The following is a 25,198-nucleotide window of genomic DNA, read 5'->3' on the forward strand; positions in this document are numbered from 1 at the left end:
CAACTGGCTGTCAAGCTGTCTGTTAGTGAAGAGAAGGAAAGAGATGCAACTGTGTTTATGTAACTGTACACTAAGTTTGCTCTTGTACATTTCAGGAGCTTAGTCAGAGTGGCCTTCACATTTCTTAGTTGTGCTCTAAAATAGGTGAATGAAGTCACACTGAGTTTGCTGGTTACATGTGTAATAGATGCATTACAACTGTGCTTACTCATGTCATTCTTATTTATTGCTATCATACCTGCTTTCATGCAAAAAATTGTATGTTTGAAAGTTTGAAACATTTTTAATAAATAATTTTACACTGCTTCCCGTGGGCTCACCACCTGCAGGAGGGACCGTAAGGGACGGTGCTTTGAGGGTTGGGCAGCAGTCGAAGGCGGGGTATGTCGGCTTAGACTGCTGCCCCCACGACCCGAATTACGGATAAGCGGGAGAAAATGAATGAATGAATGAATGAATTTTACACTGGACAAAAATCAACCACTATCAAACTTTTTGCCAATGTTAGAGTTATTATTTTGTTAAAACTGTTGATTTATATTTGGATCCATGGTTCCTGGTTCAGGCCTGGGCATAAGGTCTCTGTGGATTTTCAAATGTGCTTCCTATGTCAGTGCCAGTTTTCTCTTGTTTACACTGTGTATGAATGAGTATGTTTGAGTGTGTATAAGCAGTGTGACCATCAATGAACTGGTGAGCCATCCAGGGTGTAGGCTGGTCTCACAACCAGTGATCTTGGGTAGGCTCCAGATCTAGCACAACCCTGAGAAAGGTAAAGTGGTGGTAAATATATGAATAAATGAATGAATGAAGGAAGGAAGGAAGGAAGGAAGGAAGGAAGGAAGGAAGGAAGGAAGGAAGGAAGGAAGGAAGGAAGGTAGGAAGGAATATTGATTAGGTTTAAAATATTCCAAATATAAGATAAACATAAAAAGAGTATAAACAGTATTTATTGATATTGAAATACAGTTTTAATAATTAAATTGATGCATAATGTTTTAAATGGACATATTACAATTCAGCACTTTAAAAACTTTGAGCAAAAACTGCACTCCTGCTTCCACTGGCATATGTGAATATGAGTGTGAAGCATGTAAAAATTAAGTGTTTCAATCATGTAGCTTACAGACTGCAATCCTCTTATTAAAATGGCTAGGCTGAAAATAATTGAGTGAAACTGAGATGTGGCTATAAATGTCCTTCTAAATGTGAGTGCCACCCACTAAGTCTATTAAAAAAACGTGGAACTCTGTGGCCCACATGACCTTACTGGCATGCTCTTAATCTGGCGTTACACAGGATTCTATGTTCTTGCGTGTGTTTAAACTTACTGGGCAGTTTATCAGTTTTACCTAACATACTCATTTGTAGGTAGAGAGTTACTAATTAAAGCTATCCTTATGCTCATCATCATGGACAATTATCATGGACCTATGTCCACCACCAGGCTATAGGACCACCATTGACCCAAATATTATGTAGGTGCAGGCTTTTGGCTATGGTTTAATACATGTGCAGCAGGGTGGTTGGTATTTTTATACACCACCTTTTAAGACACACTGACTGGATGTGGTGAGGGAAAACATGCAGGTAGTTGGTTTGAAAGAGGCATATGCAGAGGACAGGGTAGTGTGGAGACAGATGATCTGCTGTGGCGACAAAAGAAGAAGAAAAAAGATTAGACGAGTGTTTTTCAATTTTTTTTAGCAGGAGGCCCCTTTGTGTGGGGTGAATCATTTTGTGGCCCACAAAAGAAAACTCATAAAGCAAAACATCCTCAAACTAAAATTTTACTTAAACATTTTAGATTAAAGCAAAAACAAATAAATTTGTACAATTGCAGAACATCAATTCTGCTTGTAGTTTTATTTCTTGGGTGTTGAATATATATATATACATATATATATATATATATATATATATATATATATATATATATATATATATATATATATATATATATATATATATATATATAAAAGAATTCTACATTTAATAAAACATATCAAATAGTAGTTGTGAAAAGTGCAACAAAAGTATTAAATACTTACCAGAAATTTATGATGTCCATAGTGGAAGATGAATACTGAAAAGTTAATTTTTATATACTTTGTGAAAAAGTCCATTTAACTTTTTACATTTTGATGTAGTAAAATATCAGTGGTTCAACAGTTTGGTTTGCAATTTGAACAGCAATATGATTTTTTTCAGCAATCTTTCAAAAAAGCAATCAAAGAAAATTGTACTTTGCTTCAAAAAAAAAAATAGTTTTACGACATAAAAAAATATACAATATTATACAAGTTTTACAATATAAAAGAAATAATGCAATGTAACCACTGTACAAATACACACAACCTCCCCTAGTGGGAAGGGTGAGCCTGTCTTACTTTCTTAGCGTAGTGTGCTGTATACAATTTATATTATTTGATTGATTGATATTTTTTTTTCTATTTCCTTTGTTTTTTTTTTATTTTATTATAGTTTACATAGGTTGACAATCCTGACATACAGATAAAATTTTATAATCTAGAATCTAGAATTTCTATGCAGCCCCCTTAGCGACATCTAGTGGCCCCCCAAGGGGTCGTGGCCCCCAGTTTGAGAACCACTGGATTAGACACACTGACCGAATAATCTTTTTTTAATTTACAATTGGTTAGGCATCCTTTATCTTTAGGGTCGGTTACCACAGGAAGTTTTCTGGTAGAATTTTGGTTGTCAGAATTTTCTCAAGTGGCACTGAGATGTTTTAAAAGATGTATAAGCTTGTATCAGAGATTCTTATTGTGGTCCAGGCACTACAGCCAATAATTGATAATTGATGAGTTCCTATCAATATGCACCTACATGGCTGTCATTTAAAATTAACGATCATTTGGTATATAAGAAAAACTTAATCAGTTAAATTAGAAAATGTTTAATATAAAAAAATGTGAATGTAATTTTTAAGCAATGCGTTGAATATATGGAGTGAAATCAGCTGATTCTGGTCTGTTTCTGGTTGTTTGCTCTGCTGTTCCTGTGTCTTTAAATGATCAGCACAAGACTTCCTTGATGTAAACGAAACTACTGTAGAAACTTTACTCCTGTGGCCTCCTTTCACTTTCTTTTCATTAATAGAGTGTATAAACAGGATTTGGTGTCTGGAGTCATTTCGGGGAAGAAGTAAGTGTTCATCTACTAGAAGTCAGTCTTTAGTAGAACTAACTAACAGTGTCACTTGGTTAACATACTACCAGTGAGCTATCCGGCTAACCAGTGTCAGGTTTCTTAAGCCCAGTTTAATAAAATTATTTTTACACTAATACGAGGAAGTGAACAAAAATAGCCAGTACATAAACTGCGTTAGTCGGTTATCTTGCTAGAAAACTAATCTAATGCTGTTACTGGTAAAGGATGTGGTTCATTGTCCTGTTTAATCTGCTGTCTAGGGTTCACAAAGTGAAATAAACACTTTCTTTTCTGGGTTTGTTCTTTTTCTTGTCTACGTTATGCGAAAGTAAAATATAAGTAATATGAAGTATAATATTGGAGTAAAATGGGGTAAAAACCCTGATAAAAGATCAGTTGCAAATCACTAGTATAAATGTATAAATGTACGTGTTATCTTCTGCCTCACCGGCGTCCTGTCCATAAAAAAATATAATATAAAGATAATCTGTTAATAGTCAGGGGTAATAATACACATGACGGACAGGAGCATGGCACCATTCCGTTTTATTCAGTACTAAGTTCTTGGTTTCTTTTCTACAACAGTCACATAATGGAGGAAGAAACTTTGCGTGGTAAAGCTGAAGACTCTGAGGAACAGTTTTGCGATTCTGGTGATCACACTGATGCAAAACCTGACCGGAAAGCAAGATTTCTGCTCTTTGGAAGGTAAATCTGGTTTATTATACAATTTTTCATATTTAACTATTGTTTTTGTGGAGGGTGAAAAGAATAGTTTACATCTCAGATACAGGAATTCCGGTGTTACACCAGATTCTGTGACCATCGTATGTTGTGACCATAGAGGGCGCTGTTGCTAAAATGCAGCTTAAATACATCGTCCAGAGAAGCAGCATTTTAGCAACAGCGCCCTCTATGGTCACAACATACGATGGTCACAGAATCTGGTGTAACACCTGTTCTTTTCAATGAGTCAGATCACTTGAATCAGTTCAATGGTAAAAAAAAAAAAAAAAAAAAACTGAAATCATTCTCTTGTTCCCAATTAGCAGATGTTTTCCCAGAAATACTTAAATCAATATCTAAATTAATTGTAATCATTAAAAACAACAGTCCGTCCTTATTTAAAAGAGCTGAGGCGTTTGTGATTCATGTTTGCTCTGGCCTGTTTTCACCACCAGGTAGCGCTACAGTCGCGTTTTAGATTTACGGCGATTGGCGACGCCCTAATTTAGAGCGACCTAAAATTTTATAATTTACACAACTGAGCAGCTATGGGGTTAAGGGCCTTGCTCAGGGGCCAAGAAGTTGAAACGTATTGTAGCTTGTATTTAAACTCATGACGTTACTTTTGGGACCAAACGACAATGTTACCACCACCCCAGTAAAAAATGATCATGGCGTTAAACAGATCACTTAAAACCCTACAGGTACTGCTGCCTAAGGCGATTAAATAAATGCTGAGTCCAGGCCCTAGATATTACTATTTACAAATAATTATTTATGTAATAGACATTTCATCAGCATTTATATTGTCAGGATATGAACAGTACATGTCTGTGGGTAAATGGGATTTTATTCATGCCCATGTACTTAATTTGATAGGATTTGTCGGTTGTGGCTCATGGAATAAATGTTTGTGTCAAACTTACTTTATACTTACCTAAATTGCAGTATTCTTTGTAAAAAATAAAAAAATAAACATTACATGTACATTTAGCTTGAGTAAGTAAATAATAAATGTATTCTAATGTATAAATACATAATGTATAAATGTATGTCAAATCTTAACTGACACTGATCATATCCAACTTCAAGCATATCACTTTGGACATACTGTACACAGTTTAAGGATAATAAAGGGGCAAAACTTAGCTCATATGGCTGTGTATAATGTAGATGAACAAACCTGCAGGCCTATTTGCTTTGTGTGGCAGTCAGCAGAGGGTCAGCGTTGCCCTGCATGACCCTGGCAGTGTGATTGAATGGGCTGCAGAAAGCTCTGGTGGGTTGTGTGGCTGCTGACTCAGTTAGCATGTACCTTTCCTGGCCACCACAGTCATTATTCAACTCGTTATTGAGTACAGAGCATGTCAGGATCCTAACACCCACCACGTGTCGAGGAGAGAAACCAAGACATTTATTTAGAACTAGTCACTGTTGAGAACGGTTTAAATGCAGAGTAGTATAGTGATGAATGATGAACCCAGGTAAGTGTCCTGTTATGTCAAATGAAATTAGTTAATCATGTTTGTGTGTGAGGGGGGGATCACATCGAATATAAAGCAGCTATGTGCTGTGTATGTGTGTTTGTTGGGGAACTGTGTAGAGATTGGCTAATGTTATGACCGGGCTCTTCTAGAAAACATGTTCATGTGTGTGCAGTGGCCACTTTGCCCTGTCAGATTTATAATGAAGAAATATGCTTGTTAATGGTTTTATTTATATATAATAGTAATTATTCCAAAGGCATTTGTAAAATACTTGCATTTAAAATTAATTTAACATAACCACATTAAGCTCAGAATTTGACAAATTGTAATTTGTCTAGTCAGGCTAGTTATTGTTAATCCCTTTACTGCTCTTTTGTTTGTAGTTTTCACCAAATCAAATAAATAAAGTTTTTGGTTTGTGGATTGTTTCTGTTGTTTAAAAACTATTTTTAAATCATATTATCTTTTTTTTTTTTGTAAAAAGATTATTAAATTTTAAACTCAATTTGACTTTAAAAGATCATTTAACATTCTGCAAGAATATCTTTAGGTTTGCTTTTGCACCAAAAGTTGTTTTTGAGTGTTATTTAGAAATTCTGTTGTTTCCTTATACATAGCAAGAAAAACAAGAATGAAAATTTGCAAGAAAAGGAACCATCCACTGTGCCTCGCTACAGGATCATTTCTACAATGTGCCAATATAAAATGAACTACCAGAGAGTAGGAAAATGTATCATCATTAACAACAAGAACTTTCACCATGAGACCGGTAGGAGTTTTTTATATTTCATACACTTGATAATAAAATGACAGTAACATAATAATACATAATAATAGTGTGATTAATAGCAGTTGGAATATGTTTAGTCTTGCTATGAACAACAACAACAACAATAACAAAAATGACTATTTTGTTGTGTGGTTGAAAGGGATGAATGTTCGCAATGGCACGGATCGAGATGCTGGGGAATTGTTAAAATGCTTTAAAAACCTGGGTTTTGATGTTTTCGTCTACAATGACCAGACTTGTGAATATATGAAGAGGATACTGAAAAAGGGTGAGTTTTTCGATGTTGTTATCGAAATAATACAAATTTTAGTACAAGCCTCATAATAACAAAACACTTATTTCCTTGCATTTTTGCTTTGGGGTACAAAAAAACATCAAGGTTGTCTGTAATTTAATTTATAAGCTTTTCTTTTGAACAGTTGTAGTTGTGGGGTATTCTGCTGCTTTTCCATATTTCTGACCTACATTGAGTCTAACAGATGATCGCTGTTGCTGTTTGTCATCTAGAAACACTAATGTAATTTTTTGATCTTTGTTTTTAACCTTTCTGTGTTTGTGTGTTTGCTTCAGTGTCGGAAGAAGATCACACTGACAGTTCTTGCTTTGCCTGCATCTTGCTAAGCCATGGAGAGGAGGGCATGATATATGGAACGGACAAGGCCATGCCTATCAAGGAAATTACCTCCCTCTTTAGAGGAGACATTTGCAAGAGCCTTGTAGGCAAACCTAAGCTTTTCTTTATCCAGGTAAGAGAAGAGGAACAGGTCCTACATGCAATGGCATATACGCAATTTAATTTACTCAGCCTGGTCACTTACCTAGCTAACTCTTTCTTGTCCGCTTGTGGAGGGTATTAATGAGTTATTCTCACAGGCTTGTCGCGGTTCAGAGTTTGATGATGGTATACAGACTGACTCAGGAACAACTCATGACTATATAGAAACAGATGCGAACCCCCAACACAAAATCCCAGTGGAAGCAGACTTTTTGTTTGCATACTCTACTGTTCCAGGTAACATGCAATCTTAATTGCAGATGTGTTGTTCTCCATTAATGTCATATTCTAGGAAATCACAGAAAAGTGGGAGTACTCTGTGCTTTAGGGAAACACAAAGAAAATAAGGTAGGAATAAAATATGGTTCGCTGATATATAAAAATAATTAACTTTGGGTTTGGACATAATCATTTTCCTATAACAAACCATATTTTTTATTTTCTCCATAGAAACTTTCTAACTTTTTACTTTGTTATTTGTTAAAAATGAACCATTATACTTTTTATTAAATAACTAAGTAACTCATTAAATTTTTGGTCATGGAACATTCATTAGATCATTTATTTCCTGTTATTACCTACAGCTATGCATAGTTCCTTTACCAGGCTCTATTTACTGTATTTACTTTTTGTAAGACAAAAATGCAGCTTGTCAGGTTACTAACAAACCCCAAAGTGTAAAGTGCTGAATACTTTACTTCTGAAAAACATCCTCACGTCTAATAGAATTATTCACCATATTAACTATTATTATAAAGAAAAGAAAAATATATATAAAAAAACTGTTTTAATAATGCAACATGATACAGTACAACAGAAAGACATACAGATACACGAATTAACTTTTAAGTCAGTTAATTAGTGATTGATGAATATGTGTCTATCAGATGCTGACTGTGGTGTATTTCTCGTTCAGGTTACTACTCGTGGAGGAATCCAGGCCGGGGCTCTTGGTTCGTCCAAGCTCTTTGCAACGTCCTTGATGAGTCTGGCAAGGAACTGGAAATCTTGCAGATCCTCACACGTGTTAACTACATGGTGGCTACTAGCTTTGAGTCCTGGTCTGAAGATCCACGCTACAGTGAGAAGAAGCAGATACCCTGTGTTGTGTCTATGCTGACCAAAGAGCTTTATTTTAAGTGATATATACCTCAGAGTTATCTTTATGGTTTTTAAATTCCTTTATTATTTACAATTCCTTTTTGTTATTATTTCTTCTTGGTTTTATTTTTCAGTTTTAAGTATGTTTGCAGCACACGTTTTTACTTCACAGTCAAAGCTGGAGTGTGACAGACATACTGACTGACTGACCGACTGAATGTGACCACACGGTCTCGGTATTCAGGGATGAGCCAGACACAGCTAGACTTAGTGTTGTTTGTGTGGTAAAGCCGGTTCTTTCAACTAATTTGGACATTAGATGGAATCTTCAGAAGAGTAGTGCTTTAGTGAATCATGTATGTGCATTTGTGTGCTTTAGTGACTCAGCAGCATTTATCTCTACTGTTTTTTTCATAGAACATTAATATCACTGTTTTTTGTTTACTGGCAGTGAAATATTCATGTTGGGTTTATGGCATTTCAGAAGATCTGTAGCTTATAGCATCATTTATAATTTTTTGTTTACTAATGTAACTCTGTCCTTTCTTTTTTCTTATTCTTTTATGTAGAGGTAGAATTGTTCACAACACAAAGGCACTTCTTGCAGTGAAGAACTTACATGAATATTATATTGAATTTTATTCGATATAACTATGACTGTAAAATACATTAAATAATGTGTAAATGGCTCGATGTCATGTAGTGCTATTAGCTGTTAGGTTGTTATTATTATTAGCCTAAATTATAAGCTTATAAACATTTTTGTCTTTCACCCAGTCATTTGAAACAAAGAGCACTTCACCAGCATCTTCATTTAAATGTGCATCTAAAAAGAATGCGCACTGCGCTGCATACTGCACCATCAAAGTATGTGTTATCAGTGGTTTACAAAAATATCTTCTTGACTAGTTACCCTTCCAGCAACAGAAAGAGGAAGTTCTTTATTTATGAAGATGATGGTGCTTACAGTAAAAAGCAGTATTTCATTTTATTACTCTTGTGATTGTAACTTGGATTAAAGTCATCTAAGCTTATTTGTTTGTTTTATTACATTAAGCAGTCAAATGGTTATGTGATTTTGTTTGGAATTTTGAGAAAGTGTGGTCTGTTCTTTGTTTTCAAACTACCTAAAGCACAAAAGGCAATCTATTGAAAATAAGTTTATAAAAAGTTTGAAGTCACTTCAAGTATTTAAATAACAACAAAAAAATTAATACATTTAATTAATTACTTTTTTAATTAGAGTTTATCCTACACATTAAATTGTGAATAAAAACAAATGTGTATGAATCTGCACACACAAAAACACAGACACACAAACAAAACTAACAGCAAACTTGGAAAAACAACACATTTATTGTATTAAAGCTGAGATTTGGATGTCAGTTTATTACCTACAGTGTCCTACAGTACTGTATCATTATTTGGAGCCCACTACATCAAAATGTTCCTTATAATATGGTATACAAATGTAGAAAATATTGAAATAAATGGATTTCTTAAAGAAAATAGTTTATAAGTTTCTCTGATAACAACAACTTTATATTGTCCCTGGGACATAAATGAAACTATTGGATGCTATAAAAAAGAAAATTGTATAAATTAGTATAAAATTATAGCTGAGGTTGATTTTTTATTTGGATTTTTAATTGACTGCCACATATTGTGTCTTTTCCCATTTATGGCGAAAATAGCATGTAACTGTAAATTATACCTTTATGCATGATGCTGTAATACAATGCTGGATTAAAACACAAGTACTTCTGTATTTGTCTACAGCTTACATCATTTAATCACACTTCATATATTGAGCTCATTTATTTTTGACCATCACAGTGTGGGTGCAGACCTAGAGGCATCACATATAAGCAGTGGTTTCCAGTTGGTCCCCCCATTGTCATGGCCAGGACAGACAGCTTGGTGAAGTACATCTGTAAATGTGCCTGCACAAAAGCTGTGGAGGGGGGTCATGGTGTCAGAACCAAGGAAACTCACCAGACCACCATTTGAACTGGAGAAAACTCCAATACGTTTAAACTGCCTCCCGGTTAAATGGGTTAGCTCATGTGGAACGCCATTGTGCCAAGCTGTGTAGTCACCATTAAAGTATTCTATACACCAGGACTCAGGTCCACGGCCCAGCCAGCAATGCTCTTCACGACCTTTCCTGGGGATGCTGGCATAGGTGAGTCCTAGCTCCCAGTATGATTTGCCACTGACTTGCACCTCCCAGTAATTGCGGCCTTCTTTGAAACCCTCTTGGCTTATCACATTCAGTGTGGTGTCAAAGCGAGAAGAGTTTTCTGGGACTTCCTGCCAGGTGTCTGTGTATGTAACAGAGTCTCCTGCTTGGGAAATTATGAGTTTTGGATGAGCAGATTTAGGGTTCAGAACCACCCCTTGGGCATCTAAGACAAAAGGATAAGATAAAAAAAAGTTAAATACCATTTGCTGCATACCTACAAAATGTACACATACAGCCCAAATGTGCAAAGCATAAAGTGTAAAGTGATTAATATGAGGATTACAGCTCTGGAAGAGTTTCTTGGTAACAGGAACCTGTGAGCGGATGAACAGCAGTAAATTATTAGTTAAACTTAGCAACTGCTCGTTCTTAAACTCATCCATTTGGATACACTCTGGATCCGTCATCTTCAATGTCTCCATTATCCTGCAGGAGCACAAATTGAGAAAATGAAAATATTCTAAAAGAAATCAAAAGCAGAATGTAAGAATGTGGATGACTTAATCATATCGTCTCTCCTTGATGAGCTGTACCAGTCATTTCATTGCCATCTTTAAGATTATTTTCTCACAAAATATACTCCTCACTCTTATTGTGCACATTGATTTTTAGAAAGTTGGCAACCCACTGTGTACATACCTTCTATCTGTCTCTGAAATCTGCATGGAAAAAAAAACAGTTCAGAAATATGACTCACTGGAGGAACCAAAAAGTCACATTCTAAATAAGGAGAAATGCTTTAGTGGATCTCTTTTTAGGCAGCACCTGCTCCAAGTTGAGGGCCTTGTTTTCATTCAGCTGTTTGACTGACTCAGAGAGCTGCTGCTCCAGTGCCTGTATTAGTTGGTAGCATCTTTCTATGTTTTCCTCTGTGTTTCTCTCCATTGCTTCTTGCTCCATGTCTAGCTGGCACATTGTGATTTGAAGGTCCTCATCCAGCACTCGCTTCATGTTGTCATACTTCTTCCTGATCTTTTCTTTCAGTTCTGTTGTTTTTTCCTGGCATGGAGAGTAGACCAGAACCATACAAGAATATATCAGGATTTTCTTTGTGGATAAGAAAGAAACACTATTTATATAAAAACTTTCTTACATTGAAATGCTTTTGCTTTGCTGACAGTTTTTTCATTCGGTAAGCCAGAACATCCATTTGCTTTTTCAAGTACTCCTGTTGTTTTACAGGCTTGTCCTTAAAGTAAACATGTTAAGATACTGAAGATGATGCACTGAAACTAGTTTATATTCTATAATGGTCCATGATTTTGATTAAATACACAGCTGAGAAAATGTTTTACCTGGGATTGAGCCTTCATAGCCAAAATAAATTGTATGCGTCAAAATATTCCGGAAAAAGTGCTCCAAAAAGTGCTGGTTACTCTTTCTCTTTGTTCCTTCTACCAGCAAGGGATTCCTCATCACAAGCCCCCCGTCTCCAGCTTTTATATTCCATTACTGGCAGGCAAAGGCTGTGGGCTGGGTTTTGTGATGTTGTGACATTATAGAATCCACTGTCCTGGTGCCAAGGAAAAAATATTTCATTTCTGTCATTAGGGTCCGTAAATCTGGTCACATAGTAATGTTGTAAAGAGAACAAGCATTTCTGAACACTGCTATACAATTGTTCTGCCTTTAAATAAGTAGCCATCAGCCAAACAGCTCTATTTATATCTGCCATTAATGCCAAAGGCATTTGATAAGACTATGAAAACAGTTACAAATAAGGGGTCATAAATTGTTGATTGTTGAACATGAACTTGATAAATATATGTACACACAAATGCATATGTGTATGTGTATGTGTCTGTGTGTGTCTTTGATTCATTCTTAACTGGATTTAACTGCCAGTTTGTCAGTCAACAGCCTTTATTTTTCCCAAAATAGCATGTGGCCCTGACCTTCAGAGCTCCTGTGAATGGTGTACATAAATGGTAAGAATGCAATGTGTGCATGAATGGAAGAAGAGAGACAAGAAAAGGGTTCTGAAGTCCAGAAACACAGCCAGCATTCTAATAGTGTTAAGGAAAGCAGGATCAAGTTGCACAACTGCTGACCTGATGTGCTCCACCAGTTTTATGGCTTTCTGACTGTCAACAGAACACTCATAAGATGTCTTGAAATTAGGGCAGGGGTTCATTAAAAGGTGAGGGGTCAATTACCTATCAAAATAGGCAAATGTTAACACTACTGGTTCCCTCACTGTTTCTCTTCAGTGTGTAACACTAATGTGTTGCAATTCCTGTATGGAAAGCACTAAATCAGCTCATAGCATAGTACTGGATAACAGAAAAAAAACAAGGAATGATGGCTCTGTAAAATGTCCTGTGGTGATATCGCTTTAACAGTGTTGGCAGATTGAATCAGATAATGTACAGGCTTTTTTTTTTTTTTTTTTGTGAAAGCTTAAAATCTCTGTATGGTTCTACAAAACTTCAAAATGTCATTGGGTAAGTATAAAATGTATAGACAAGATGAATTTCTTGTGCCTTTAAATCATTTTCAGCTCAGGAAAGTGCTGAAGTGCTGCATTAATTGTCTTTAGCAAAATATATAAGTATGTTGTGTTTCTTATAATGTAGGTGAAGAAAATGAATTATGAAAAATGAATTTTGTGCTTACAGGTAAATGTTCGCTCATAGATTTCTTTAAAATTAAAAAAATCTATTCAACTCTATCAAATAATATTCCTTTGCCTTTATCTGCTAACATTGCAGAAATCATGGAAGCTGAGGTATATTTTGTGTTTCTGAAGCAACTCCTACTTTCCATCTTAAATATTTTAAAAGTGAAGAAATGAAAAAGAGTGCACCAATTGGAATCATTGATCTGTCTCAGTATAAACAGCTTTCCTTTCACAACTTATAATAATAAGTTACAGCTATTTAAGTGTAAATGATTGTTGAACAATTATTTTCTATTAGGGTCTCATTGATGTTTCAGAATCCTGAGAGCCAGTCTATGTGGAAATGGATCAATGAAAATTTTAGATGTCCTCTATCCTGTGTTCCTTTTATGAAAGTGGCTGTCAGGGATTATTTTTTTAATTGAGGATACCACGTATGTGCCAAACAAGCAAAAACATTTTCTTTGATTTTCCTTGATTTCCTTGATTTTAATCAAAAAATAAAATGTGTAAAGGTTTTTACAAATATGTAACTTCAATTCAGATGAATTCAATTTACATTGAGCGGGTATTGGGTTAATATTTTTTATTATTTATTTATTAGTCAAATATTTATTTTCCAAATGGCTATATTATGCAATCTGTGTGACAGGTTAAGATCAATGAATGGCATTTTGAAGTCTTCAGTATTCAAATGATTTTGTTACATAAGGGCAGAAATATCTGCTAGCTTGATTGATAAGGAGGCAGAAGTTAAGATTTGGAACTTCTAAATGAAAGGTTTTGAGATCAAATCTGAGCACTACCTTTTTTAAGGTGTAACTTTGTTTAGTTGTAACTTACCTTAGTTGTATAAATAATTGTCAGACAATTATATGCTTTATATTGGCTATGAAGACTCAATGTAAATAAATAACTGTAAGGATGTCAAATGCTGTAAATATAAGTGTAAATGCTTTGGCTTATAATTTTTTTTAATTGTTGTTTAAATGTATAATCTGATTTAATGCACATAATTTCTCTCTTGAGTTCAAAAATTTAGGTGGTTCAGTGCCTTATATGATGCAATGAACCATTGTCCACACAGAATGCTTGATCCTGTTATTTATTTATTTTTTCTTTCCACTATGTTGTACAATATAATGGTCATGGAGGCAAATATGTGCAAATGAAAATACACTTGCGATTTAGGAAAACTGGGAAAATCTCAGACATAAGTGCCCCTCCAAATTTACTAAAAACAGAGCAACTGTATTTGTTCTTCCCTTTTAATTATTATAAGTTTAATAGTATAATACCATTACATGATATACTGTGTTGACATACTGTGTGTTATAGAGGATTGGGTGGAGATTAGATGCAAGTTCAGACTGTACACACATTTGTCTTACTCTTTTTCTGGAACTTCCACTGACGTTGCCAATAATTAACATCTATAATAATTGTGTATAATTATTTAAATTATGAATGCTGAGGTTCACTTATGTAACCAAAATGAAACTCTTTTTGGGAGGGGGACAAAGCTATGTGGTGCAAGGTTGTTAGTTAGTTAGTAATCATTTAGTAAGCTTGATTGCTTGTTTTAGTTAAAATATGGTATTCCTGTACACACAAACAATAAAATATGCTCATATTTCTCACTTCCTGCATTCTGCTGTTGATTTATTCATTAAGGTAAGGTAAAAGAAAAAAAAAACCCAGAAGATTCCTATATTTGTGCACGTTTGGAACCAATTTGACAATGGTATTTATGTCACTAAGTTTTTGGCTAAATGGTAACAGCAATATTAACATTGTCAGTAATAAAAAAAAGCAGATCATGAACCAAATATTTTTGGGAGAACCTTTAAGTCTCTTTTGGCGGTGTATGACTATGAAACATCCAATATGTATTTATTTCTTTTTCGACATTATGCGTATGACATTAATAATTCAACATAACATAAGCAACAATTAGGATTAGATCAATATTGTCATGCATACATTCTATTTATTAAAATCTTGTTTGTTGTGATTGATTGTCTCATTTTCATTGGTCTCAGTGTCTGCATCTGAAATGATAGCCTTATGTAATTTGTCTTACTGTGTAGTAATTGCCCATTAATCTCAATGTATTATTAAGACATCCTAATGTATTACCAATGGACCATCTGATCCACAACTGATTATACCCTATTTATACTACAAAAGTACAGCTTTGTCTGGCCAGTAAAACTACTCTGGCTTTTAGACCACCTTAATTACTGACAAATGCATCAATACATATCAGATTTATTTTTCTTTAAAATAACTGGTCACACTAACTGCTTACACATTTTTAGCTTGTTAATTTCTGTGAAATGCATTTTATATATATATATATATATATATATATATATATATATATATATATATATATATATATATATATATATATATATATATATATATATATATATATACAGTGGGTACGGAAAGTATTCAGACCCCCTTAAATTTTTCACTCTTTGTTATATTGCAGCCATTTGCTAAAATCATTTAAGTTCATTCTTCTTCCTCATGAATGTACACACAGCTCCCCATACTGACAGAAAAACACAGAATTGTTGACCTTTTTGCAGATTTATTAAAAAAGAAAAACTGAAATATCACATGGTCCTAAGTATTCAGACCCTTTGCTGTGACACTCATATATTTAACTCAGGTGCTCTCCATTTCTTCTGATCATCCTTGAGATGGTTCTACACCTTCATTTGAGTCCAGAAATTTTTGATTATACTGATTGGACTTGATTAGGAAAGCCACACACCTGTCTATATAAGACCTTACAGATCACAATGCATGTCAGAGCAAATGAGAATCATTAAGGTCAAAGGAACTGCCTGAAGAGCTCAGAGACAGAATTGTGGCAAGGCACAGATCTGGCCAAGGTTCCAAAAAAATTTCTGCTGCACTTAAGGTTCCTAAGAGCACAGTGGCCTCCATAATCCTCAAATGGAAGACGTTTGGGACGACCAGAACCATTCCTAGAGCTGGCCGACCGGCCAAACTGAGCTATCGGGGGAGAAGAGCCTTGGTGAGAGAGGTAAAGAAGAACCCAAAGATCACTGTGGCTGAGCTCCAGAGATGCAGTCGGGAGATGGGAGAAAGTTGTAGAAAGTCAACCATCACTGCAGCCCTTCACCAGTGGGGCTTTATAGCAGAGTGGCCCGACGGAAGCCTCTCCTCAGTGCAGGACACATGAAAACCCACATGGAGTTCTCCAAGATGGTGAGAAATAAGATTCTCTGGTCTGATGAGACCAAGATAGAACTTTTTGGCCTTAATTCTAAGCGGTATGTGTGGATAAAACCAGGCACTGCTCATCACCTGTTCAGTACAGTCTCAACAATGAAGCATGGTGGTGGCAGCATCATGCTGTGGGGGTGTTTTTCAGCTGCAGGGACAGGACAACTGGTTGCAATCAAGGGAAAGATGAATGCAGCCAAGCACAGGGATATCCTGGACGAAAACCTTCTACAGAGTGCTTTGGACCTCAGACTGGGCTGACGGTTTACCTTCCAACATGACAATGACCCTAAGCACACAGCTAAAATAACGATGGAGTGGCTTCACAACAACTCTGTGACTGTTCTTGAATGGCCCAGCCAGAGCAATGACTTAAACCCAATTGAGCATCTCTGGAGAGACCTAAAAATAGCTTTCCACCAACGTTTACCGTCCAACCTGACAGAACTGGAGAGGATCTGCAAGGAGGAATGGCAGAGGATCCCCAAATCCAGGTGTGAAAGACTTGTTGCATCTTTCCCAAAAAGACTCCTGGCTGTATTAGATCAAAAGGGGGCTTCTACCAAATACTGAGCAAAGGGTCTGAATACTTAGGACCATGTGATATTTTAGTTTTTCTTTTTTAATAAATCTGCAACAGTGTCAACAATTCTGTGTTTTTCTGCCAATATAGGGTGCTATGTGTACATTCATGAGGAAAAGAAATGAACTTAAATGATTTTAGCAAATGGCTGCAAAATAAAAAATAGTGAAAAATTTAAGGGGGTCTGAATACTTTCCGTACCCACTGTATATATATATATATACAGTACAGACCAAAAGTTTGGACACACCTTCTCATTCAAAGAGTTTTCCTTATTTTCATGACTATGAAAATTGTAGATTCACACTGAAGGCATCAAAACTATGAATCAACACATGTGGAATTATAATGGAATTATATGCATAACAAAAAAGTGTGAAACAACTGAAAAATGTCATATTCTAGGTTCTTCAAAGTAGCCACCTTTTGCTTTGATTACTGCTTTGCACACTCTTGACATTCTCTTGATGAGCTTCAAGAGGTAGTCACCTGAAATGGTCTTCCAACAGTCTTGAAGGAGTTCCCCGAGAGATGCTTGGCACTTGTTGGCCCTTTTGCCTTCACTCTGCGGTCCAACTCACCCCTAAACCATCTCGATTGGGTTCAGGTCCGGTGACTGTGGAGGCCAGGTCATCTGGTGCAGCACCCAATCACTCTCCTTCTTGGTCAAATAGCCCTTGATGCCTTCAGTGTGACTCTACAATTTTCATAATCATGAAAATAAAGAAAACTCTTTGAATGAGAAGGTGTGTCCAAACTTTTGGTCTGTACATATATATATATATATATATATATATATATATATATATATATATATATATATATATATATATATACAGTATATATATAATTTTTTATTATTTTTTTTGCAAACAAATGCTATCTGATCCATTTTACCTAATTTTTTAAACTGGTGTTTAACAATGACTCATAACATGCAGCGTAAGTGTGACAATTCTTTTTTGTTGTTGATGTTTTTTTTTTACATATTTGTGCTCTTGCCAGCACTTTTTGAACAGAACAGTTTTTGGAAATGACCCACAGCAGGTTGGACCACACTATCAGTGAGGGTTATTGTTTCAAATTCTTAATTGAGTTCCAAAATCTATAAAGGTCAAAACTACACAGGACAAAAACAAAGGTTAGAAAAAGAAAACAACGCAGTACAACGCAGCAGAGCTAGGAGGTAGGAATTAAGGAAGTACGACAAAGAAATGTAAGGTAAGCATCACTCAGAATGCCATTTTGACGTCCTTTTTGTTATGTCCTGATTTTATTGGTCTACATACAAATAAGAAATTATATATGTAATTATACAAGTATATGTAGCTGTGTGTGACTATAATAGCCACAATCTATTATCTATAATTCATCTGTAATCTATAATATAGATTTATAAGTATATGCAGAGTAATTTACAACATCTTTTCTCATGCTGAAATTTCCCTGTTTTAATTCACAAAAGATAAAATATTTGGACTACTTGCCACACTTGTTAATTTGGTTTTAGTATCTAACTTTCTTCTGGCAATTATTTAAGATGCTATTGGTACATGTGTACCCAATTAAACACCAGCTAGAAGGAAACTGAATGCAGAAATGTTTTTCTAGATCTAAAAACAGAAATAAGTTGCATACATTCAGCATGAATTGAAGACTGAAGCCCCACCCAGTATTTGCCACAAGCTGACTGATTAAATCACCAACCTTGGGTAGTGTAATGAAGTAGTAGAGAAGTAGTAGTTAGATGAATGTGCTCTGAATGGTGAAGAGGACCGTCCAATAATTTCTGCTTCAGGTAAAACATGCTTGCAAAAAGTCACTGATTGTAACCTTCTGGTAGAAAAATATTTATCTTACTTACTATTAAAAAAATGTTCAGCTTAAAGTACTAGGAATCACCTGCTGCATAGTAGTATTAGTAGTAGTAGTAGTAGTAGTAAGAGTAGAATTATATTGTTACTATATTATATTTCTTTCACATTTCATCAGTTTAAAATAGACAAGTTTTTTTTTCTGGAACCAATTGACACTATTTCAGTTTTAGTGCTGATTACTCATGCTTAAAAATAGATCTGATCCTGTAACTGCTGACTGATTATGCATGTTTTTCAAAATAAAGCCTCTGCTGATTAGAAAAGTGCATTAGATTACAAAATTGTAGTTAAAATGTGCTGCATTAACACTTATGTCATCAGTGTAAGGTATATAACAGTTAAATGTATCCAGGTTTTTTTTACCAAGTTTTAGTATTGTGTGGAATTTTGTTCAAAGAAAAAGACTGCACACAATTTGAGGCTATCTGTGTTCATTATTAAATTATGCATTATTATTATTAAGCCATGTGATTACTAAATCACCCAGACCTTGGTCAATGTCCTTTTGTTTTCTATTTATAATACAACAAATGGAAGTAGACGTAAATAATAATTTAAGAGATAATAAGGTCATTCAGAATTTCCCTGTGTAAAAACTTTTTATTAGCCTTCACTTTGTATTAGTCACAATGAACAATAAATGTAAAAAAAAAATATTTTAATGTTGTAATGGCACTGTGATGTATCATCACATATGAAATAACAGGTGTGAATTTCTTTTTAGCAAAGATTAGTACAGCATTCAAATGTTCAGCAGGCTCCAAGGTTTAGGTAAGTTTGCCTCACAGTTGAATTCTGAACTAAACATCAATTGAAGAAAAAATTAGCATGTTTTTATGTATATTTATAATAATTATTTATTTAATTTATACTTATATCTAGGAAATCACAATGCCAGGTTTTACCAAGTACCTGCAAACATTGAAGAGGTGCGTTCTGGCTACATGTACAAGTCACCCTCTGAGCATCTAATGAAATCCGTGGTATGTTTCATATAAAAAAATACGGCTAAATATAATTAAGACATAAGGAAAAAAAAAAAAAAACATTCTATTTGTTACAACTTTTTTTGTGATTTCTTTCTTTTTTGGGAACATCTGCAGAAATCATGGAAACGGCGATACTTTGTTCTCAGCAAAAATCCTGAAAATAAATATGAGCTCAAGTTCTTCAAGGATGAAAATAAAAGAGAGAAGCCTATAGGAAAAATCAACATTTATCAGTATGTATCAATAAATTATCATTTCTCAAACATGATTGTTTAAAGCTGTATATTTCTTTATTCCAAAATTAATGCTGGATTAGTTACAGTATTTCTGCAGGTTTATTAAAACTAGACCATGAAATGCAGTGAGCTTGAGTCATAATTCTTTGACTTTCCTTTTTTTCTTTTCTTTTTTGAATGCCGTTCTTATCAGTGTTTTTACCTTTTACTTTGAAAATCTAATAACAAATGTTAGTGAAGATGAATATTTATAATTTTTCAATCATGACAAAAGCAATATACATTTTATGTAATTTCATGCAATTCTAATTGAATGTAATTTATTGTTTATGTTATTAATAGACATGTATAATTAATTATTTAGTTTTTAATTGTTTTTCTAATACATTCAAATCCAACTTATTATGGATTCTATAAATGTAAAACGCATATTTTATCATCATAAATTTGAAAAGATATAGTGCTTTTTAACTACTGTGCACATAAACCTGCTTAAATCCTAAACTTCATGCAGACGGGTTTTATTTAATTTGGTTAAATATGAGATATTTTAAAATCAAAAAACCACTCTGACACACTATGATACTGTATAAAAACGACAGTTCAAAGCAATCAAATCATATTTTTGAATAGTAATACAAAAAAATCTGATCTTTCCATTAGCATTCCAAGTTCTCAATGTGTCTTTTGCCATCAGGATCACATTGCTTTTCAGGCAAATGAAATCAGAATCTATTTGGTTGTGGATACAGAAGAACTTCAAATGCCCTGCAACTTGTGTTCTTTATATGAAGGTGGCAGCGAGAGAATATTTCCTCATTGGTGAAAACAGGTTAGTCATGATTCATAGCAGCAATACATTAAAATCTCATTAAATTTGGGTATGTAAAAAAGACAAATGTAAAGCTGTTATTCTTAAACATAAAATGTTCTGCTTAAAAAAATACAATGTTTTTGAGTCAAAAACTGTACGAGTTTAAACTGCTAGAGTTCAGATGTGAATACTTAAAAAATACAAGTACAGTACATTAAATCAAAATGTTACATTTTCTCAATACCCTCTACAGCACTGAGATGGACGAATGGTTTGATGCAATATTTAAGGCTTTGAATACACAAATCTTCATACATTCTGACACAGAGGTACCACTAACAAAACCAACAAGGTCAATGTCTGAACCTCTAAGTGTGACTTGGCATGATCAAAATTTGTCTGAAGAACAGGAACAGGTGAGACACTGCACACTACTCAAAGGAGTGTACTAATGCTTGAAAATTGGATCCCTCAATTGGTGCTTTAATACTTCAGTGTGTCTATCAAATAGGACATATCATAGGGATAAATGAAACTGTAACCCACTACTATTATATCAAGAAATGCTGATTAAAACTGTTTTTATATAGATATATACATTTGCTTTATATTTATTTGTACTTTTTTGTAAAAAAAAAATTAATAAATAAATTTTTAACAAAAATCTAAAAGCATTGCATATATGCAGCTGATAATTAATATATCAAATATACACGTTGATATTTATGATTGGGCCAAATTTCTAGAACTTTCTTATTAATGAATCTCACAACTATTAGATTAGTGATCTCAGGATAGTCTGTTTTAATACACTCAACAGAGATCAGCTTTGGGTACAGTTATGGACAAATACCAAGACAAAACATTTATTTTAAATAGATCAAGTATTATACTGTATCTAATAAAGTTTATGTTATAAACATTAACTCCAGTTGTACATAGCTTGAAGTCATCTTGTCAATCTGCGCAGAGTTTATTAGATAGACTTAAACTCGTGTTAAAACCGTCTTAAACTGCTAAATGAGTGCCTTATTTGCATTTTCTGATAAACATGTTGCTTTTCAGAAAGAAACTGAACTGATTGCAGTCAGACAGTCAGCTCCCGAGTCCTTTAACTCTCAGTACTGTCATACTGGTCACTATGATTATCCAAAAAATTTCCAGATGAAACCATTTCAAGTAAGATATTTACTTACACAAACACACTAATACCTTCAATAATTACATACATTCACAAAATCATTGCCATTTTCATTGCAGTCTCTGGACAGGGATGAAGATGAGGACGATGAAATAAAGGTAGACAAAGAATGTGAAACGAAAGAGGACTCCAGCATCTACATGCACATGGAAAATGTGTAAGTTCCTTTCCTTCCTTTTCTGTTCATCTTTTTGTGAATAAGAAAAATATTGTAATACATTTTTATAAAAACAAGCATTACAAAGAAATTAAAACACAGTGGGGTGTACTGTTATAGGATAGAGTCAACAGTGCATGTATGTAATGCAAAGATTGTTTCCAAGTTGCACGTCCTGAAATGTTTTCTTCTGCTTACACCACAGTGCTGTGCTAACATTTATAGTTGTTTTTTTTTAAAGCTTAGCACATCATGCCTTTTATCCATTTCGTCAGAAAGATACTGCTACAGGTTATAAGTTATTGATTTATAAAGGTATAAACATGTATTCCTTCACTGTTAGTAAAATTTAAAAACATATACCTTTTAATCCCAGCAGTGTAGGCATTAGAGACACCTTTAACAATGCTAAATTAGTTTTAGCATTCAGTTTTCTGACAGAAAAGCTTAAATTTACATAACATAACGAACATAAAAGTGAAGCTTCTGCTAAGTCATTGCACAAGTTGCTAATATAGAAACGATTATCAGTTGGAAATAGAGTATACTGTATACCGTGTATGAAGACAATTAAGCGATATGGTGATCAACCAATGCTGTTGTTTAAAAACAATATAAAAGGTTTCTCCTTTTAACCAATACTTATAACAATATATCATCTATATAAATGTGCATTTAACATGAACCTGGATTGATATATATTTGCTTTTTCATGCCCATGCACAGGAAAGGGATACTAAGGCAGACCCAGTCTCATGAAGGTGTCTCGTTTCCTAAATCAATGTAAGGGCAATGTTTTCGGGATATTTCAGGATTCATTAGAATGTTTGACAATACTTTGTCATTAAGTCAGTATTGTATTCACTGTTTCAGTGAATATTGAAATCCAATGCATTTTATTCAGTTATTTGCGAGCTTTTACTTTTTCTTAAGCTCTTCTTGTTATAAATTCATGCTTGTTTAACAGGGGACATCTTAGCTAAATCCTTGCTGGTTGTGTACCTGTAGTTGATAGAACCTGTCCAACAAGTCTAAAAGTATTCAATGACAGAAACTGGGCACTGCACTTGCATCCTCATACTTTGGGCATGATGAGTTGTTTGCATAAACAGTGCATATTGTCAACTTGTGGGATAGGTGAGAGAGAGGAACCATTTAAACCTTTAGAGGACTGATTACCTCTAGGTCACATCTGGGTAATCAATGATTTGAAAATGAATTTTACTTATGTTTTGATAAGTCAATGTTTTAATAGCATGGTTTGATGACATGCCACATGTCAAATTTTATTAAGCCTTGAAAATTGGCAAGGACTACTAAGCTCTTTGATCACTGGTTATATAAGTTCTGTTCAGTTCCATTTGATTTATATAGAGCTTAGACAAATAATAGACAGAGTCACAAAACAGCTGAAACCTATAAATCCCTAATAAAGAAGAGCCAAAGTCAAAATTGGTAAGAAAATCTCCCTAAGATGACACAAGAAAGAAACCTTGAGAAGAACCAAGAATAATGGAACCCATTCTGTATAGAATGTCATCCGACAGTGGGACATGCAATCATTCTGCTTTCATAACTGTATACTACATGGGTTGAAATGTGGTTAGTATGAACACCATTATCATTATTTTTATAAGCAGACTGTTTGTATTAAAAAAGTTAGTTTTAAATCAATCAATCAACCTTGAGCTACAAATGAAAACATCGAGTAGGGCTTCTCTATCTCCTAAATCCCACTTAATCCCTTAAAAATGATTCATTATAATCTGGACTGAAGAATCATGTGTAGGCTCTTGTACTAACTTTAAACAATTTGTTATTATATAACTGACGTTGCCTTCTTTCCTCATAGCATTCACAAATAAACAACAGCCTAAACAGTAATGCAGTATTGATGCCAAATTTGTTTTGCTTTGTAGTATGAAAGGAAATAGTGTTTCGGAGAACACATTCCTTCCGTTTAACAATGACGACGCCACTGCCCCAAACAGGCAAATTTTACAAACAAGGTAAGCAAATTTCAAGATAATGAAAAAAGGAAACAAAAGTATGCCTCTGAATTTACCAGAGCAGTATAAAATGACTAAAAATTATCAAAATGACTAACAGCTGGTTAATTATAAATATGTGCGTTCCTCAGTGAAATTCCATTTACTCCTGTGAAGGAAATTTGCATTCCTCATGACGAGCTGAGAAACAGTGTGGTCTTCTCAGAGAAAGCGGGCAAGATACGGTACACAACTTGTTAAAAGTTTTGAAAATATTAATGGCACATTTATTCATCTTGACTATGATGCATAAATTTGAGAATATCAGATGCTTATTCCATGTTGCTCTTCAACAGTGTGTCCAGCTGGAGTCATACACAGTTCTCTGGTTTGTTCCAAGAGGGTGACCAGATTCTGGCCATTAATGACCTGCGTACAGACAGTCTGGTGGTGTTGCAAACTTATCTGAGGAAGCTTACTAAAGACCAGGCAAGAGTGCATGTCAGATTACAGAAGTATTTTTTCCTCTTGTTACAGGAAGTGTGCTTAACTTGCTCACTATCTCTTGCAGGTAAAAGTGACCATCCTAAGACAGCCAAGGTCCCAAAGCATAGGTGGATGCTGCACATAAGAGGGGTAAAAAAAAAAAAAAAACCCACTCCCCAACTTTCGAAGTTTGCTGATTCCTCATTTGTATTAAACTTACCGAATCTGGTCTGAAACAACTGCTGAGTGGAAATTACCAGACTCTCCAACTATCCAGCAATTACACTGCATTCCTCTGCCTGTGGGAGAACTACTTTATGAAGTCCTCTAATGTTTCAAATTTTAAGATGAGAGTTTGTATTTGATGGCAAGTTAAGCCATGGAAATTTTAAACCTTCTGAACATTGTGCCACTTTCACCAGTAGAAAATGTACATGGAAAACCATCATTTTCCTAGACGTCAACAAGATGTAATATTTTGATAAGCTGCTTACATTCTAATCAATTTATTCCTGCATTAAAACCATACAGCATAACATAACTGCTGCATATTTTTATAATTTATTTTATTATATTTATGACATATTTCAAAATGATGTCTCAGTGGAATAAATGTTCATATATCTTAATTCTAGATATACAGTACAAAAGGACATCAGCACATCTTTAGGTTGATTGGCTT

At 34.4% G+C, this 25,198-nt stretch overlaps 3 protein-coding genes across 4 annotated transcripts; 2 read left to right on the forward strand and 1 right to left on the reverse strand.

The window, feature by feature from the left end:
* The first annotated feature begins 3,029 nt into the window (after positions 1–3,029).
* casp7 (caspase 7, apoptosis-related cysteine peptidase) lies at positions 3,030–9,087 on the forward strand. The gene is made up of 7 exons (XM_083556322.1): positions 3,030–3,168; positions 3,760–3,882; positions 6,005–6,156; positions 6,317–6,445; positions 6,748–6,923; positions 7,051–7,189; positions 7,869–9,087. The coding sequence occupies exons 2-7, from the start codon at positions 3,767–3,769 to the stop codon at positions 8,093–8,095; spliced, it is 939 nt and encodes a 312-aa protein (XP_083412448.1). The 5' UTR covers positions 3,030–3,168; positions 3,760–3,766; the 3' UTR covers positions 8,096–9,087.
* Positions 9,088–9,394: 307 nt separating this feature from the next.
* Positions 9,395–11,918, reverse strand: LOC310734398 (zinc-binding protein A33). 2 transcript variants are annotated; one of them, XM_083556320.1, is made up of 6 exons: positions 11,594–11,918; positions 11,392–11,487; positions 11,064–11,297; positions 10,938–10,957; positions 10,582–10,724; positions 9,395–10,461 (listed from the first exon to the last, which is right to left on the reverse strand). In XM_083556320.1, exons 1-6 carry the CDS (start codon positions 11,609–11,611, stop codon positions 9,884–9,886), a joined length of 1,089 nt encoding a protein of 362 aa, XP_083412446.1. In that variant the 5' UTR covers positions 11,612–11,918; the 3' UTR covers positions 9,395–9,883. The 2 variants fall into 2 exon arrangements, with proteins under 2 accessions (XP_083412446.1, XP_083412447.1); XM_083556321.1 differs by lacking the exon at positions 11,594–11,918 and having other exon boundaries at positions 11,064–11,284.
* Positions 11,919–18,430: 6,512 nt separating this feature from the next.
* LOC310735110 (pleckstrin homology domain-containing family S member 1-like) lies at positions 18,431–25,057 on the forward strand. Its single transcript, XM_083557683.1, has 13 exons — positions 18,431–18,566; positions 19,370–19,416; positions 19,528–19,628; positions 19,749–19,867; positions 20,568–20,702; positions 20,938–21,100; positions 21,750–21,863; positions 21,945–22,042; positions 22,769–22,825; positions 23,962–24,051; positions 24,183–24,275; positions 24,387–24,519; positions 24,602–25,057. Exons 2-13 carry the CDS (start codon positions 19,392–19,394, stop codon positions 24,659–24,661), a joined length of 1,188 nt encoding a protein of 395 aa, XP_083413809.1. The 5' UTR covers positions 18,431–18,566; positions 19,370–19,391; the 3' UTR covers positions 24,662–25,057.
* Positions 25,058–25,198: the final 141 nt, after the last annotated feature.

This window comes from Silurus aristotelis (genome assembly GCF_946808225.1).
Source record: "Silurus aristotelis genome assembly, chromosome: 12".
In the NCBI taxonomy this organism is placed as follows: Eukaryota; Metazoa; Chordata; class Actinopteri; order Siluriformes; family Siluridae; genus Silurus; species Silurus aristotelis.